General features: G+C 44.1%; 1 protein-coding gene and 1 long non-coding RNA gene across 2 annotated transcripts; one reads left to right on the top strand and one right to left on the bottom strand.

Annotated features, from left to right (window-relative positions):
* The first annotated feature begins 6,102 nt into the window (after positions 1–6,102).
* Wdr81 (WD repeat domain 81) lies at positions 6,103–12,876 on the top strand. The gene is given in 4 exon segments (XM_020953609.2): positions 6,103–8,926; positions 8,928–10,401; positions 10,458–12,048; positions 12,106–12,876. Coding segments are annotated over 4 exon segments (5,910 nt in total). The 5' UTR covers positions 6,103–6,316; the 3' UTR covers positions 12,341–12,876.
* On the bottom strand, positions 12,766–14,881 carry LOC110184968 (uncharacterized). The gene is made up of 2 exons (XR_015272178.1): positions 14,681–14,881; positions 12,766–14,052 (listed from the first exon to the last, which is right to left on the bottom strand). It is a non-coding gene; the product is annotated as an uncharacterized LOC110184968 (long non-coding RNA).
* Positions 14,882–16,717: the final 1,836 nt, after the last annotated feature.

The following is a 16,717-nucleotide window of genomic DNA, read 5'->3' on the forward strand; positions in this document are numbered from 1 at the left end:
ATAGGTAGATACTATAAAGTCTTGTTGCTTAGTACTGACTATATAAATTAACAAATGAAAATAACATAGGTAAAACAATTCTTTCAGCATATTTTAACAAAATTTCTAAGATAAACTAATTCAATTTGGAATAATATACGACCCTGATTATAGTAAAAAAAAAAACAATAGGTAACGTGCCGCAAATAAACTTTTTATAAATATGTGACTAGGCAGACATATTTTTATAAATACAAATTTCAAGAACTTTTACATTTTTTTAGACACGCGAAAAAGTATTTTGTCTGGATATAAAAACTATGTATATTTATACTTTTAATACACATAAGTTTTGCGAGATTATACTGAGGAACAGCACATATCTTTCTTTGTTTACCGAGCCGTCCAATATACATATATTTTATACATATATTAATATATATAAAATGAACTTTGATGGCTACAAGACGAAAGATAATACGAGACTGTTGACACTGTATACCAACTTAAGATATGGAATATCTGAAAAATGCATGTATAAATGAAAAAATTCAGGATAGTACTTATAAATAATATTTTAAATATATTTAATATAATAAAATAATTTCCGAAGATACAATATTACTTGATTGTGAGATACCTTCCACTATAAACAGTAGGGTGTCTAGTGGAGAGCGACAACTAGTTGGAGCTTGGATAGAATCAGTTGTTGCAGTAGTTTTTGTTCAATTCAGTTTAGTTAGTCAGTCACATTTACCGGTTAGAGGCGGGTTTCGATCAGCTTTATGCAATGCAATTAATTGGCAATACAGAAGGCGAGAAATTAGGGGGGAAATAGTATATTGAGGAGGCTGGTATTGCACGAGGAGAATAGGGAGTGCTCTTATCGCTTTTGGCCGGGTTAACCACCTCAAACCGCCCTGACTGACACTTCTATTGTGTTTCATTATCCGTATTCATTTCAGGCATAGCGCGAATGTCATTTCAGACTCGAAATCAGTTTCGATTTCAGTTTTTTTTTCGTACGTACTATACGAAATTAATGTCTGAATTAACCAGTTACAGATGCGGTTCAATGCAGCTAAGTTGCGGTTTTAATAATATATATATATATTTATATTTATAACAGTCTATATACTATATATATTTTTTACGAGGTGACTACTTAAACAGAGCACTTAATGACTGAACAGATCGCGTTTCAAGGGAACACTTGTAAAGGGATTTCTCACGTCCGTTGCTAAGTTAGCAAGTGTCCAAGATTAGTTACTCATTGCAATTATCTATATACTTGCAATCAAATTATTATCGCAGAAAATCTATAGAACTCTCTTCATCGATAATCCAATCAATCTTATCGTTGGCACACTTTGTCCAGTTTCGAGATCAGCTAGGTGATAGGTAACAACTAGATAATGATCGGAACGAGTACTCCATGCATATGTAGACATGGAATATTCCATATCTTGGTTAATGAAAAGTGACAAACTTCAATTAATGGATCGACCCATCAATTAGTAGCACGCACACATGATCCCATCCCATCCCATACCATTCCATTTCGGACGATCCATGCAATTCGATAGGATCGAGCGATTCGAGATGATCTTCAAACTCGTTTTTCTGCGTTGTCATTTTGCGTGGACTTTACCAAGTCAGCGAACCATGGTGCAATTGAAATGTTTGCTCAAATAACCGCCTGTAAGTTCCGAATATATTAACCGAAATGTAAATATATACCCGGCTATCTAGCTAGAACTGGCTTTCCGGCGTCCATGACCGAAAATAGTACCAGTTTGAACCGGTGAAGCGGAGGGACAGTCCCCCAACTGGACGGACAGCAGCCAGACTTCGCGTCAGACAGGCAGAGAGAGGCATCATAGCACTCAATATTTAACTCGCATACCAAAATATTTTGCGTTATATACTATATACGATACGGCAAATTAATTGAAGCGGCCCGAAAGTCTTTTGTTTTTGATGTCCATTAATGGGATGTGGCGGGCGCCAAAAATATTTATATCGGCAGCACAACATAATACTCTGGCAGGGAGCATATCTGAAAAGATCCATATCGGATTTTATGGAATATAAGAAATAATGTTTCAAGGTTTCATAATTAACTATTTTCCAATTAATGGAGAATGTTAAGATGATACTATAAGAAATCTAACAACCTTATGTCTTATATTAACTCATGGTTGGGCACCAAATTTCAAACTTTGAGCCTGAAACAGAATATACATTTTAGTCAAGGGTATTTCAGTCTTCGTCTTGCTGAAAAAAATAGAATTTTCCTGTCAAACAAACTGCGAAGACCTTTAATTCCATGGGCGCACACAGCATCATGTTTTATCAAAATAAAAGAACCCAAGAAGAACCGGCATGTCTCGGCCAATTAAAGCCACAAAGTCAACTGGCAATTTCATCTCGGGATTGTAAGAAAAAAGTCTCCATAGAAGGACATAAGTCAGGGCACTCAATCATAGAGATACATACACATATGTATATCAATTATTTAAAAATAGTTCTTTATATCTTTATTTTTCATTCTTGAAAGAAAAGGCAATTAAAACTGGTTAGGAGTGAAATAAAGTCAAGTTTTAAGTTAAGATTTCCTATCTTTCTTGTCATATGCTATCTTTATGAAAGGGATCTAAACTATACTAAAAATATTTTGAAGTATACTGACAAGATAAGATAATATGTCATGAGATACATTAAAATCAAGATGATCTAAAAATTCCATAGATGAGTAATGGCTTAGTTTTTGACGTAAATACTTTTTAAAATAAAATTTCGCTAGAGTCTCAGTATAAAGTCAGAGTTTCCTGAACATTTTTAGAGACATGTGTCTCTAACGAGTTTGTTTTGTGTGTCCAATTTTAGTAACCACAATAAATCATTCAAGCGAAATCTTTCCAAGTGATCGACATCATCAGTTTAAGGCGAGAATAGTTCAAGTAAAATGCAGTAAATAAACACTTAAACAATTAAATTTAAGTAGAGTAAAGCGAATTGAGGCAAGGAAATTGCCACAGCAATTGACATTTCGAGGGTCATTCGCAACGCTGACAGGAAAATACTCGAAATTAAAACCCGGCAGACCGCAAATCGTCACGAGACTCGAATAACTTGGCCAAATTGAAGTGGTTTGGACTGGCTTCGGCTTTAAGTGATTGGTGGGTTTAAGTGATCGAAGGCTGATCGGCCAATGGGTCATGGGGTTATGTCAGTTCTGGGTTTTTTTTCTTCCTTTCCAGCCGTTGTTCTGTTCTCTGTTATGGCCATAATAAACTGCGGAATGGAGCGGGCAAAAGTTGGCTATCTTAAATATGCCTTTTACAATATGGTGTGGTACTAACCCATAATATCGGTCCTAATCTTTATAGCCACCAGAGACTATATAATGTGACTTTTGTACCAAGGCTCTGGGACTGAATTAGATAAGATTGTCCCTCTGAAGGAGGAAGGAGGACAGAAGGGAATCTCCCCGCTCCAACTATGAAGCAGAATCTCATAGGCATAAAGCTCAGCATGTGATTTGCCTGTTAAGTTACGGGGTATATGGGGAACAGAGGCTAGTCCCATTGATACTGATACTGATTTATGGCCTGGAGAGGGCGACCAACTGGGGCTGCGTCATCCCTCCAACCACAAGGTGTTTAATAACTTAATTGGCCAAATTCTCTGACTGTAATGATCACAGGTCGTGTGCGCCGCTTTATGACTACAATGATTGTGCTGCACTGCGGCAAGGAAAGTGCCAATTTTCGGTGTATTTTTAAAAAATTCCACAACTCCTCCCCAGTCGTCCGTCCGGGGGCTGGCGTTCATATACATTCTACTGCCATTATATACGGAGTATAAATTCGATACAGTACAAAAAAAATATGTAAGCGATTTAATTGTTTGCTCAACTCATTTGAAGTGTGAAAAGTGGTAAGAACTTTTAGCGGACAAATGCCTCAGAGAGCGATCTCAACTCAACTCATTTAATTGTGGCACTTTGCAAATATTGACTTCAAGTGAATTTCCTAACAACAGCTGGCCAGGTGAACCTCTGGCCAGTCGATCCGGCGACAAGCCTTTAACACGTGATTCTGTTATTTATACACAATATATTTAAGTTCGCTAATTTGTGCGAAAACGGAAGTGAGACCGTGCATCGAATTGGGGAAAGGTTCGTCGCCAGTTTGTCGTTTTGGGCCACCGAAACCAGTTGAATTTTTGTATTAACAAATTATTGCTACTGTATTCAAACCGAGCGAGTCAACAGCGTAATCTAATAAATTATCAGCTGCAAATGTGAGAAAATTCTTAAGTTAAAATGAAGACAAGAAGAAGGAAAAAGGCAGCCAAAAAGCCGAAGTTTGTATACACTCGCATGAAAATCATCATGACTAAGTCAAAAATGCATTAATTTTTAATTGGAAAGCTGTTCTATGCTAGTTTTTAGTAGGTTAAAAAACCTACATATTAAGTTTTCAAATTAAGAAATGTAACCCCTTATAAAATGTTCAAAAGCTAGATCGACTCGGCTTTCGATGCTGATCAAGAATAAGATGGGGTCAGATATGACTCCTTCACTGTGTTACATACTTATGACTGAAATTATAATACCCTCCAAAGGTACATATAACAAAATAATGGTCAAACAACAAGTGTTTCCCCTTGGATGCTGTTTCGGGGCTTCATTCATATGCCGACCGCCAAAAAAAGTGAAAATATATATACTATCTCGGAAGGCGGCAACATTACAAACCTGAATGGCCCATTGATAAGATTAGGATTTTGGATGAGAATGGAAATGGAAATGGGGAATGCGGAGGGCAAAGGAGCGTGGGAATTTCCATTAGCGTAGCAAACATTAGAAGATGCGAAGATCTCGGGACAAGAAACCATAAATTTAAATAAACATTTTGTTTAGTTAGAATTTTGCAATTAAATTTAGTTTTAATGGGACTGAACTCTGACCGATCTCGTCAATTAATTTTAACCACAATCATGACTCAATATTTATAAATACTTTTAAATAAATATGTATTGAATCACTTTTAAATTAAATATTATTTGTATATAGTATTTTCTCAAGCTTAATAAGTATTTCCAATTCCTACTTTTAATCTTTTCAAAACTTTGAACCGAAGCTTAACTAGGTTTCCGGGGTTTATTACTGCTAAAACAAATATATTGGCACATGTAGGAAGATTTGTTTTTGAAATTCCAAAACTTTATGGCTTATAGCCCGCCCTTTGATTACAATGGCGATTATCGGTCAAGTGTATCTCACATGCTTCGCTTTATAGCTGCCATGCAGGAAGCTATAGCTTTATTAACGTGTTGACATCGGTTGAAAATGAAACTGTTTGCCCAGCAGCGGCAAAATCACAATTACCTCATTATATGATATTTAACAAACTGAATTAAGCACCAGTGTTTTCTTAATTCGTTAATATTTTAATGAGCCTTGGGATAATTTTATTAGAGAAGCTAAGATAAATAAGAAAATAATTAATTAATTAATTAATACATTAATTGTACAATTAATTTCTTAATTAGGTAAATCAAAATGTACTTAGTTTCTTGTATACATATAGTTATAATAATAATTTTTTAATATTGGAAATATTTTAATGTAATTATGATTAATTGTGTATTGATTACATTGCATCATTTATTTCATTATTATTAAGAAATTACTAAAAAAAAAAAAAGAAAACAAATTCCTTAAAGGATTAAAATCCTTTTTTACATGTTTTGACATGTCTCAAAATATTCAACATGTAGAAAAAAATACATTTTACATTGCCCTCATAGGTGGCGCTATAAACAATTAGTTTCTGTAGTGTTGACCCAGCTATACATATACGCTAGATTAATAAATTTAAATAATATTTTTAATACAAAATAAGAAAGTAAACAATAATTCTTTCCTTTTTCCTTTGAAAGAAGAGTAATTACATCGCTAGATAAAAAAAAAAAACGAATCAAAATCATTTAATAAGGCCCAAAAAATGTTCTTAAAATCTTTATTCGAAATAGCTAAATTATGAATAAGCTAATACGACATCACTGCTTTTGGCTATCGATAAAAACAGCTGATTGCTGCCCTGTGTAATGTTCGCGAAAAAAAAACACGCAAAAGAAGCGTTTCTTTGATAAGATAAGAGAAAATCCTTAAAATACTCAACAAAGCGTAGAGGTAAGACCACTAAAACCCATGGTGGAAGCAAACCGAATCCCGCCCAGTCGGAAAATGTGAGCGGACCACGGCGGCAGTCCGCAGGCAGCAGAGGAGCATCATTTCACCAAGTTTTCGCAGTTGAAAAACTCCATGGAAATAATGGGCGACAGCGAGCAAATTTGGCCAGAGATCGGTGTGGATCCGCAGCATGTGTGCGAGGCCGTCGTCGGCGAGGGGAGATTCCAGCTGATCTGCGACAAAGCCTGGCTGCAGGCTCTAGAACGCCACCGACGGCTGACTAACTTTCCCAGCTGGCCGCTATTGGACAGACGAGCTCATCCTACGGGCCAGCTGGAGCATCCATGGACACGGATAGTGGTGCAGACGTATCGCAAGCAGCCCCAGCGAAGGGTCTATCCCCTGCCTAGGATCCCTGGTGAAGGTTCCAGTCAGGATTTACCCCTTTCCTACTCGCAAGCCGTGTCCTTTGTGGCGCACAACAACTTTAGGCAGCTGTGGGAGGAGGCCTACAAACGATACAATGGAGCCCATGTCAAACTCTGCAGACCCGCAGCATCAGCGCCACAAGCAAAGCCACATCCCGGTCAGGGGCAGCTGCAACCACATGATGTCGTCCTCAAGGAGCTCATTCTGCGCGTCTACCACTGTCCCGTGCTGCACTGTCAGGCAGATCGTGGTGACTCTCCCACTGGCATTCCCCAGGCATCTGAACTACCGGGCACCTGTCACGCCAACATCTTGCCCGCCCTGGTGGCCATCGAGACATCCACACACTTCAGCGTATTCTTCTATCCGCCGGCGTTGGAGTGCAGCCTCTACGACTGCATAACGTTCAGTCCAGCGCTGCTTGGAAGGGGCTACAACAAGACACTGTTCGTGATCTATCAGATCCTGCAGCTGGCGAAGCACCTCCAGGCACAGGGCCTCTTTCTGGGTGACCTACGGCTGCAGCACATTGTGATGCGTGAGAATCTCTGGCTGCAGATCCTACCGCGACTGCAGTGCAATCTCTTGGAGGAGGATCCAGCAGCGGCTGGCGGCGGTGACATATCGCCACTGACTCCACTTGCCAGCGAGGAAATTACGGGGGATTTAGCCGTGGATCCGCGACAGCAGCGCCTGCCCTCCAGCAGCACCATGTTTGACCTACGCCTCGCCTACGATCCAGCCCACTTCAACCTGCGCGAATACGCGGAAATGTGGTGCAGTGGCCAGCTGTCCAACTTCGACTACTTGACCATCCTGAACAATGCATGCGGAAGGAGTCTAACGAATGCCGCCCATCACCACATCATGCCTTGGGTGACCGACTTCAGTGGACGCGGCGGAGCCAATTGGCGAGACTTGACCAAGAGCAAGTATCGTTTAAACAAAGGAGACGTCCATCTCGATCTCATGTACTCCCATGCCAGTCAGCATAGCACTGGAGACGGCAGCTACCAACCCATGGGAGATCAGGCGCCTCACCACGTCTCTGACTTCCTCTCCGAAATCACCTACTTCGTGTATATGGCAAGAAGAACGCCCCAGAGCATTCTCTGCGCCCATGTGCGTCCCATTTGGGTGCCGGCTGAATACCCAGTGTCCATTCAGCGTCTGCAGGAATGGACGCCGGACGAGTGCATACCTGAGTTCTACTCGGATCCCATGATCTTCAAGAGCATTCACGAGGATTTGCCGGATTTGGAGCTGCCCGCCTGGGCCACCTGTCCGGAGGACTTTATCTGCAAGCACCGCGAGGCGCTTGAGTCACAGTATGTCAGCGAGCGACTGCATCACTGGATAGATCTCAACTTTGGCTACAAATTGAGTGGCAAGGCGGCGGTGAAGTCTAAGAACGTCTGTTTAACCCTGGTTGATCAGCACCGGAATCTCAGCCAGCGCGGTATTGTCCAGTTGTTTGCACAGGCCCATCCGCCACGTCGCTATGCCACTCCATGGTTCAATAAGACCGCTCCCAGACTGAGCCAACTGTACGCCAGTCCCTTGAAACGTTTGGCCAAAAGTACGGAAAATCTGCACACCGAGATGGGCCCGGGATCATCGTCACATCTTTCTGTCCGACTCGGTGAGGATAAAGGATCAAACGGATCGGTGCATAGCAGTTCAGCCAACTTTTATCCGGTGACCAACTTCATTGAGCTGCCAGAGAACTATAATCCGACGCTGTTGTTGCAAAATCTGGAGGCCCTGGAGGCCTTCTATGCCCGTACATTTCCACAACAGCGGGCAACTGCTAATCCCGAAGAGAAGATGATCAGCAGCGATCTCTTGTTCGAGCAGAACTCGGCAGATCATTCGTTCACCAATCAGCTATTCGCCGCCAGCGGAGAGGAGATTCCCACCAAGTCGAAGAATTTGTTGCGGGAGGAGAAGAGGAGCTGCCTGCAACACTTGTTGAATGCTAGACGAGAGCGTGATCTGCAAGTCCTGGGCTGTCTCATCGTGGAGCTCTTTGCCATGCAGCGTTTGCGTCCCCTTCTAATGGGCAATGGACTGAGTGCCACCTTTGAGGCTCGACTGTCCGCATGTCGCACGGTGGCCCAGATGCATCGCCAGGAGCTGCCAAAACCAGTGCGTCGCGTGGTTCGTCTACTGCTGCAACTGGAGGAGCCCGGCGAAGGTGACCAGGGTCTGCCGCAACCTCCGAATCCCGCACAACTGGTGGAACCCATGTTTGCCAATCTACTGCTCCCCTTTCCAAGCCACTATATAGCTGTCTATGCTTTGGTTCGATCATCTGCATGCCTTCGAAGCGAACGCGGTGCTCCTGGAACTGCAAACCCACTTTAGTTGCAAGGGCGGAAGAGAGTGTGCCCGGTACACAGAGATGGACCGACAACGTGTAGTGTTCGAACGAAAGATAGCCGAGTGCAAGGTCATGTCCTGCTGCGCCCACCTACGGCGACTCCTCGAACCCGTGGCCTTTGCCTATGAGCAGTTTACACCGGTGGAGTTGCTCCTGCCACACATCATCGATCTGCTGCGTGATGAACGAACCTCTATTTTGACCGCATGGAACTTGTTCGATCCCATAGCGCAGGCCTTGGGCGTGGCCCAGACCCAACAGCATCTGCTCCAACCGCTGCTCAAGCTCTACGACGTTGAGGGAGTCGGCAGCTCAGCGGAGGATGGCGGCATCAATAACAGCGGCGGTCATTTAAGATTCTCGGCCAGCAGTTCGTTCAAGTCGCGGAAATCGGTGAAGCTGTATCACCACAGTTTCCTGCTTCGCCTGATTGTGCGATTTGGCCTCCGCTGCTTCCTGCAGCACTTCATTGCCCCACTCATTGAGGCTGTTGGTGGCTACAAGGAGCCGGAGCAGGGCAATGGCTATCACTATCACAGTGGCGGCAGCAGAAGGACAAGCAAGAATCTCAACTATGCCGCCGCAGAGGAGGAACTGGACGACCAACCACCACCATCAAAACCGGACATCGAGGAGCTGTTTACATTCGAAGAGGATCAGGACCGTCTGTCCAGTCATGAGAGCAAATCTATCGACTCCTTCGACATGCGGCCGAGCAACACCAGTGCAGCCAGTGCGGAGGAGGCGCGGGAATCGGACGGCTCGCCGGATAAACTGGTGATTAATGAACTCATTTACGGCGCCAGAATATCTCCCGATAAGCTATCGCTGCGCGAGGGACAAACACCGCCCGCTCTGGTACCGCCTCCGCTTGGGCCACGCTCCCCCACTATCGAGATTCCATTCTGTCCTACTGCGACCGGTGGCATTCGTCGCAGCTTCCAGCTAAGCGCCATTGACTGCGACATTGGCTCACGAAAGAGTGTGGACAGCTTCGAGCTAATCAGTCAGGCGGTAGAGGAGCAACTACCTCCTTCAACGACGACGGCGGCATTGGAGACCGAAGCAGAGTCCACCGACTCCCTGCAGGCATCGGTCATCTCTCGTCTATCGGAAGCAAAGGCCGTCCAGAACAACCGCATTAGCGAAATGAGCGCCGAGAGTTTGGTGTGGCTTTCGCATCGTCTGGGTCCGGTGCTCACCTCTCGTTACATCACTCGAAATCTGCTGAAGCTGCTCTCGTTATGCTATGTGGGCCAGGAGAACCTCTTGCCTGAGGTAGACGATGGCAACTTCAGCTCCTCACCGGAGGCGGCCAATCTCAACTACTTTAGTATAGCAAACGCAAGGGTAGCGGGCGATCGAGGTGCGGCTCGAGTCCTGGAATGTCTCATGTCCATAGCGGGTGAGTAAAGTGTCTTCATCTTTAAGTTTATCCTTATAAAACCTATTCCTCTCCAGCTCTCTATGGCGAAAGCTTCCTTTTGCTGCAGTACTTCCCTCACATCAGCGAGCTAATTGGACTTTGCTCAAAACGGATCACTGGCAGCCTGGAGGGTGCCATCATCAGTTCACTGCAGCTGCTCAAGTACATGGTGCCGTGTCTGACCGATGCCAGCATCATGGAGCATCTGCAGCACATCCTGCTGGATGCCATTCTGCTGCCAATTCTCCGTCTGCTTAGCTCAACGAATCTCCAAATGCCAAGTGGCTATCTGGGAAGGTCGCTGCTGGCGCGAAAGTTCCTGGACGCCATCTATGCTCTGAGTGTTCGCCTAGGATCGGATATGACGCGGGAACATCTGTGCCAGTCTCTGCTGTGTCCGTTCTTTCTGATCTTCAACAAGGCCTTTGGACTGCCCAATGATTTTGCTGCCGATCTGGCCAATCTTTCACTGACTGGAGGAGGAGGAGCTTCGCAGCCGGAACGTGCTATGGAGGAATTGAGAGATGTCTTTGGGCCCGAGTTGGCTCACACCGCCTATCTGACCTTCTTGCGCTTCCTGGGCGAGGCCAACATGAAGCGTTCACTGACAAATCTGGAACTCGTGCTGACCCTGTGCCACGAACACGAACAACCCAGTGGAAATGGACAAAGCAAAACCCAATTATCCACCAGTGTGAGTTCCGGACAGGATGTGGACACGGTAGACGCCACCTGCGAGCTGGCTGCCAATAGTTTTGGCACTCAGATCGTGGGTAATCGTCTGCAGGTTCAGGCCAGGAGCAACGTGGAGCTGCTTGACATGGTGGCCTACAAGCTGGACCAGATGCCCAGCACCCGACACTTGAAGGGCAACTGGTTGGCATATTGGCGCAATGAGACCACGCGCAGCGAAAAGGATAACCAGGCTCTCAATCTCAAGCAGATACGACTGCAGTCCTTTGTTGGCCACACCAACTCCGTGAGAGCCATTTACGCCCTGGACAATGAGAACAGCTTCGTTTCCGCCTCCAAGGATAAAACCGTGAAGCTGTGGTCACTACGCAGCGAGGGAGATGGCAGGAAGACCAGCGCCTGCCAGTTCACATATACAGCGCACAAAAAGTCCATCAATTCACTCAGCTTCCTGGAATCCCTGCGCTATGTGGTGTCCTGCGATTCGGGAGTACATCTGTGGGATCCGTTTATCGGGCGACCTCTGGGTATACTGGATGCTCCGCGACACAGTGCTGTAACCGTGGTCAAATGCCTTCCGTCGCATTCCCCGCTGGTTGTGGCCGGCACCGCAGAGTCTACGGTGAAGATGATCGATGCCAGGAGCATGGAGTATGTCAACGAGTGGCGGGTGTGCAATGCTACTCTGCCCAATGCGACTGTACGTTGTCTGGCAGTAGCTCCCTCTGGCAATTGGCTGGCGGCTGGACTCTCCTCCGGCTGCATAGTCCAGCTCGATACGCGTACCGGCATGGTGATCAACTCATGGAGGCCAATGGAGTGCGATTTGCTACAGCTAACGGCGCCGAGTGATCAGTTCCTGGTGAGCTCCGCATTAGATCATTCCCTGGCCGTTTGGCATGCCCTGGATGGCATTATGCACTATCAGCTCAAGTAAGTTATATTGAAGTAATCATGTAGATGAGCTATAAGCTTTACTTTTTCACTTAGACCTCCACCGGAACCAGCCCATTTCCTGCAGAGCGTTGGTTCTTCCTTGGTCTACGCCACCACGGGCAACCGCGTGGGCGTTTATGCGGATGTGGCACATTCCCATGCCTTCAACACGATTACCAAGCTGCGATCCGAAACCTTCCGTGGGGTGCTTACCTCGCTGGCCGTCCTACCCCTGAATCGAGCCTTCCTTGCCGGCAATGAAAGCGGTCACATTGCCCTGCTTTGTTAGAAGCTATAAAGGTGTGTGTAATCACCATGATATTATCAGGGGTGCCTGGGAAATCACTGCTGTTTTGAATCCTTTAGAAAATGTGCCCAAAAATATGTAGTACAAAATATTTTAGGTTTCAGATCCACAGCGATTTCTGTGGTACCTCTGTACACTATTTAACAATTTATTTAGTTTATTTTGTATATCCAAATGGCACCAAATATTATTTTAAAATGCAATACTGACACAGGTTGAACGTCGCTATGAGAGTAAAATAAATCAACGAATGACGGACTCTATGAATTTATTAAGAAAAGTGCTTAATAAGTTTTAAGATCAGTCGTTGATAGTTTAAAAGCGACGTTCTTCAATCTTATAGAAATTATTCATTATACTCGAAAACATTATTAATCCCATTAAGCATTCCAGATAAACAATTTATGTATAGATCTAGCAAATAGGTACAACAAAGCAAAGTGTATTTACAATTAGAATTGCTTAAGCTGGAAAGAGGTACATTATTTCTTAAGAAATATACAAATAAAATAAACAAATATTTGTGTTTTCGTAATTTGTCATGAATATCATATATTATTTAAACAATTGAGAAATGATTTCGAATTAGTATTGCTTCTATTTAATATTTTTAAAGAGGAATGCCAATGAAATCAATGTATATTTTAAATCAAACTTAATCATACAAGCTTTAATTAATTTAAAATTTCCTTTGCTTTTGATAAGAACCATCTCGATAATAGGTATCCGAGACGTATATCAGCTTCCCAAGTGCCTTATATACATGATTCATTCTCACTTCCTGATTAATAAGACCTGCGATCGCAGTCGGGAACCAGTTTGCTGGACACAATCAGAATGCGTTGCTGTGTGTGCTCTTTCTTGATTTCCTTTTGCTCATCGCCTTGAGCTGGGACAATGAACTTGCTGGGAGCATCAGCAAAAACTGCACAGCAGCTGGAGCTGGAGAAACAGCACAGGCAGAACCGACGTTGCATCCCACCAGCGCGGAGAAGGAGATCGCCAGGGTGCGAGAGAGATGCAAGGGTATATGGGAGATTGGCCATTCGGAGGCGTTGCATTTATTTTTGGGCGATGCCAGGCGATGTGGAGATGGGTATGGGGATGGGGATGGGGACGTTGTCGTCTTTTTATGGCAACTTTTTTTGCATTGGCATTTTTGTTGTGCTGTCGCTGCTGCTTCAGCTGCTGCTGCTGCTGCTGCACTCTTCGAAGTCTGGAGTCAGGTCGACGACGTATGCGTAAGACAATGATTCTGGGCGCTTGTTACAATGAGGATTTGCAGAGGACAATAGTGCGTCTAACTCCAGCGGCATCGCCACCTGAATCTCCAGGCCACCACACCCACCCACTGGGAGGTGGCGGTGGGTGCCCAGCCAAGTGCCTGCACTCTGGAGCAGGTACTATAGTATCCACTTTGATGGAGGAACACAGCGCAACCATGTCACCTTGAATTTAAGGAGTCTCCTTGGTAGTGCGTAAACTGTGCAGGGTATAATGAGGTGATGTGGGCGGGCAGGGCACTTCTCACTGCCCCATCACCACCCTTTCCCTTTCCCAAAGATCGACTGAAACAAAACTAGTTGGTTGGACTGCCTGCAGACTCATGGGTATTGGATCGTCATCGCTTCTTGTCCAGGCAGCGATTGTGAACAGGAAGATATTGAAAATGCCCTAATGTGATGGATCATTACCTTCAATAATTAATAAATAATGTTATTAAATTAGCAAGATGTTTAATATTGTATTGAATATTTCAGAGCAATTTGTTTAAATGTGAAATCGATCATAAATAAGCCAAAAATGCCTTAAATTAAATTCTGAAAGCTTTCCTATGCTCGTTTTTTATTAGGTTAGTAATTCTGCAAAATAAATTTATAATTAAAAGAAATAATTAAATTAATTAAAATTGTTGTAAATTTTGTAAAAAATAAATTTTAGACGGACATAGTTTGAAAGACTCGGTTTTTGATGCTGATCAAGAATATATTTGATTTATAGGGTCGGAAATTACTCCTTCACTGTGTTTCAAGCTTCTGACTAAAATTAAAATACCCTGTAACGCAAAAGAAATCAATATTTGTCAAAAATGTATAATTAAGTTAGGTTTTATATTTTAGTTTACGTTTTTAAAAATCCTTAATACAAATTGCAGTATCACTTTGAATTATAATTAAATAATGGGGTCCATGGCAATAGGTGAATTAATTAATTAATTAATAAGAAAATAAGTGCATAGCTAGCTCAGCTGATTCTTGACGTAGGCCTGATCCCTCCTATAGCATCTATATGAATGATATAATTGTCATGGCTAAGACTTACCGCAGTGGAGGACACATGGATATCCTGTATAGTCATTGCTTGCTGCTCTTCTTCTTCCCTGCAGACATCGATTAGGTATGTATCATCCAATTGGAGTTCTTCCTGGTTATCCAGATATCCAGGTGACACTTCTGGGGTCGAAGGGTAATCATCATCACTTTACTATAGATGTAAACACTCCAAAGGCCGGGAACAGAATGAGGCCGGCAGGCCTGCAGCGACTGTATTTATAGTCTCAGAGAAAACAAGAGAACAGAGAAAGTAAGAGCGTGAGAGCGAAAGAGGGGTCTCGAGCGATAGGCAGGGAAAAATAGGAGAAAGAGCTATCTCCAGAGATACACAGAGAGAGACATACAGAACAATATAGTGAGAGAGAGAGAGGGAGGGGAAGGGGCAGATAGAGATAGAGAAAAGGCTCACTGCTGTTACAATATAATATTGTTGAGAGAATGGAAGCTAAATTCGGCAAGCGGAAGCTTGCCATTGCAAATAGCAATTCGATTTTTAATAATTAATACAATATTAAATTATTTATACTTATTTAAAAAAAAAACAACAAAGTAATACTTTATTTTATTATATTAACCGACTCATTTTAAATTTATAGTTGTACACACGCCGTTTAAATTTTACTCTACTTATCTAATCGAATCCCTTTGATTTTAATTCGAAAACACCCTTATTTTTATCCAAGAGGCAATATCAAATTGCCGCCTCCATCTGCCAGGCTAATGATAACATTTATAGTACGTAAGTAACCACGTTCGTGAACCCCCCCACCCCAAGGTCAACACCAACCACCCACCCACCCACCTCACATCCCAATGATAATGTGGGGGACTGCCAGAGAGTCAAGTCGCCTAACAACGTCACAGTCACGCGCAGTGAGAAAATATACACGACAATAACAATAACACGAACAAAGGCCGGCGGCACGACAGACATGAAAATATGTGGGGAATTCGAAATTTGTGAGAATCGCGCTGCATGAAATTTCACTCAGCTGCCCGAACAGGCAAGCAGACCTGAAAGCAGACGGCTTCGTTATGCGCGGAATGCGGCACAGTGGCCGTGGAACGCAACGCTCGTACAGGGTTGCCGTGCAGCACTCAGCGCGACCGGCCACCTGTAGCGCCTCGATCCAGTCGGGTGGTCTGACAACCCTAACGTGGAATGCTGCCGTTTTGAGATTCCGAAATATGCGGTCGGGAATGCCGCCCCAAAATTCCAACATGCCGGCGGATGTGAGCGAGATGGCGCGACAGGCGTTGCCAGAGCTGCTGTCGGTGTGCACGAGCATTTTGAGACGGCAAAATGTTACCAACATACAACCGAAAATTCGCACCAGGCCAGCAGCATTAACAGTGGGCGGCAGCGTACAAAATCCACTGTCCCCCAAAGCAATCGACGCGGCAGCGGCAGCGCAGTCTGTGGCGCATTGAATGGGCCTCAAAATGTTACCATACACTCGAAAAATGGCAACAGGCGCTGAGCAAATGCACAAGCAGTGTGCGGGTGCGCTGTTTATAAATTCGAGACGTTTATGCCATCAATTTTATAACTCACACCCCCGAGCCGGGGGCGACGAGCCAATAAATTCTCGCCGGCCGCGATTCGGGCATACGTATTTTATAGTCGCACATTGCAGATCTGACATAATAACTAAGAGGAGCGCAGAATGTGTAGCAGCTCGGCTGTTAGCGCCGCCCCGCTCGCTGTTACCGCCTGTTTGTCTCTGTGTTGGTGGGCACTCGTAATTAGCTCTTTTTCGGCGCGCGTCGTTGTCGTCGTCATCCCTCTCGCTCTCTGGGCGTTGCTGGAATTCTATAAAATCGAATTTTTAACGTTCAAATGTTAACAGAGCCGCAGGAGCGGCCGAAACCTGGCCTTGCGCGAGTGGGTGCTGCTCTTATCGATTTCCGTCATGTTAATGCTGTAAGCCTGCTGCTAGTTAACAGGCGCCCACCCCATGAATTGGCATTATTAGGATTGCCAAAATCATAGAAAGACGATTAATGCCGGGAGACAGCAGTCTCT

The sequence above is a fragment of the Drosophila serrata genome, unplaced genomic scaffold (assembly GCF_035046125.1).
Source record: "Drosophila serrata isolate PLE 108 unplaced genomic scaffold, ASM3504612v1 contig_275, whole genome shotgun sequence".
NCBI classification, from domain to species: domain Eukaryota; kingdom Metazoa; phylum Arthropoda; class Insecta; order Diptera; family Drosophilidae; genus Drosophila; species Drosophila serrata.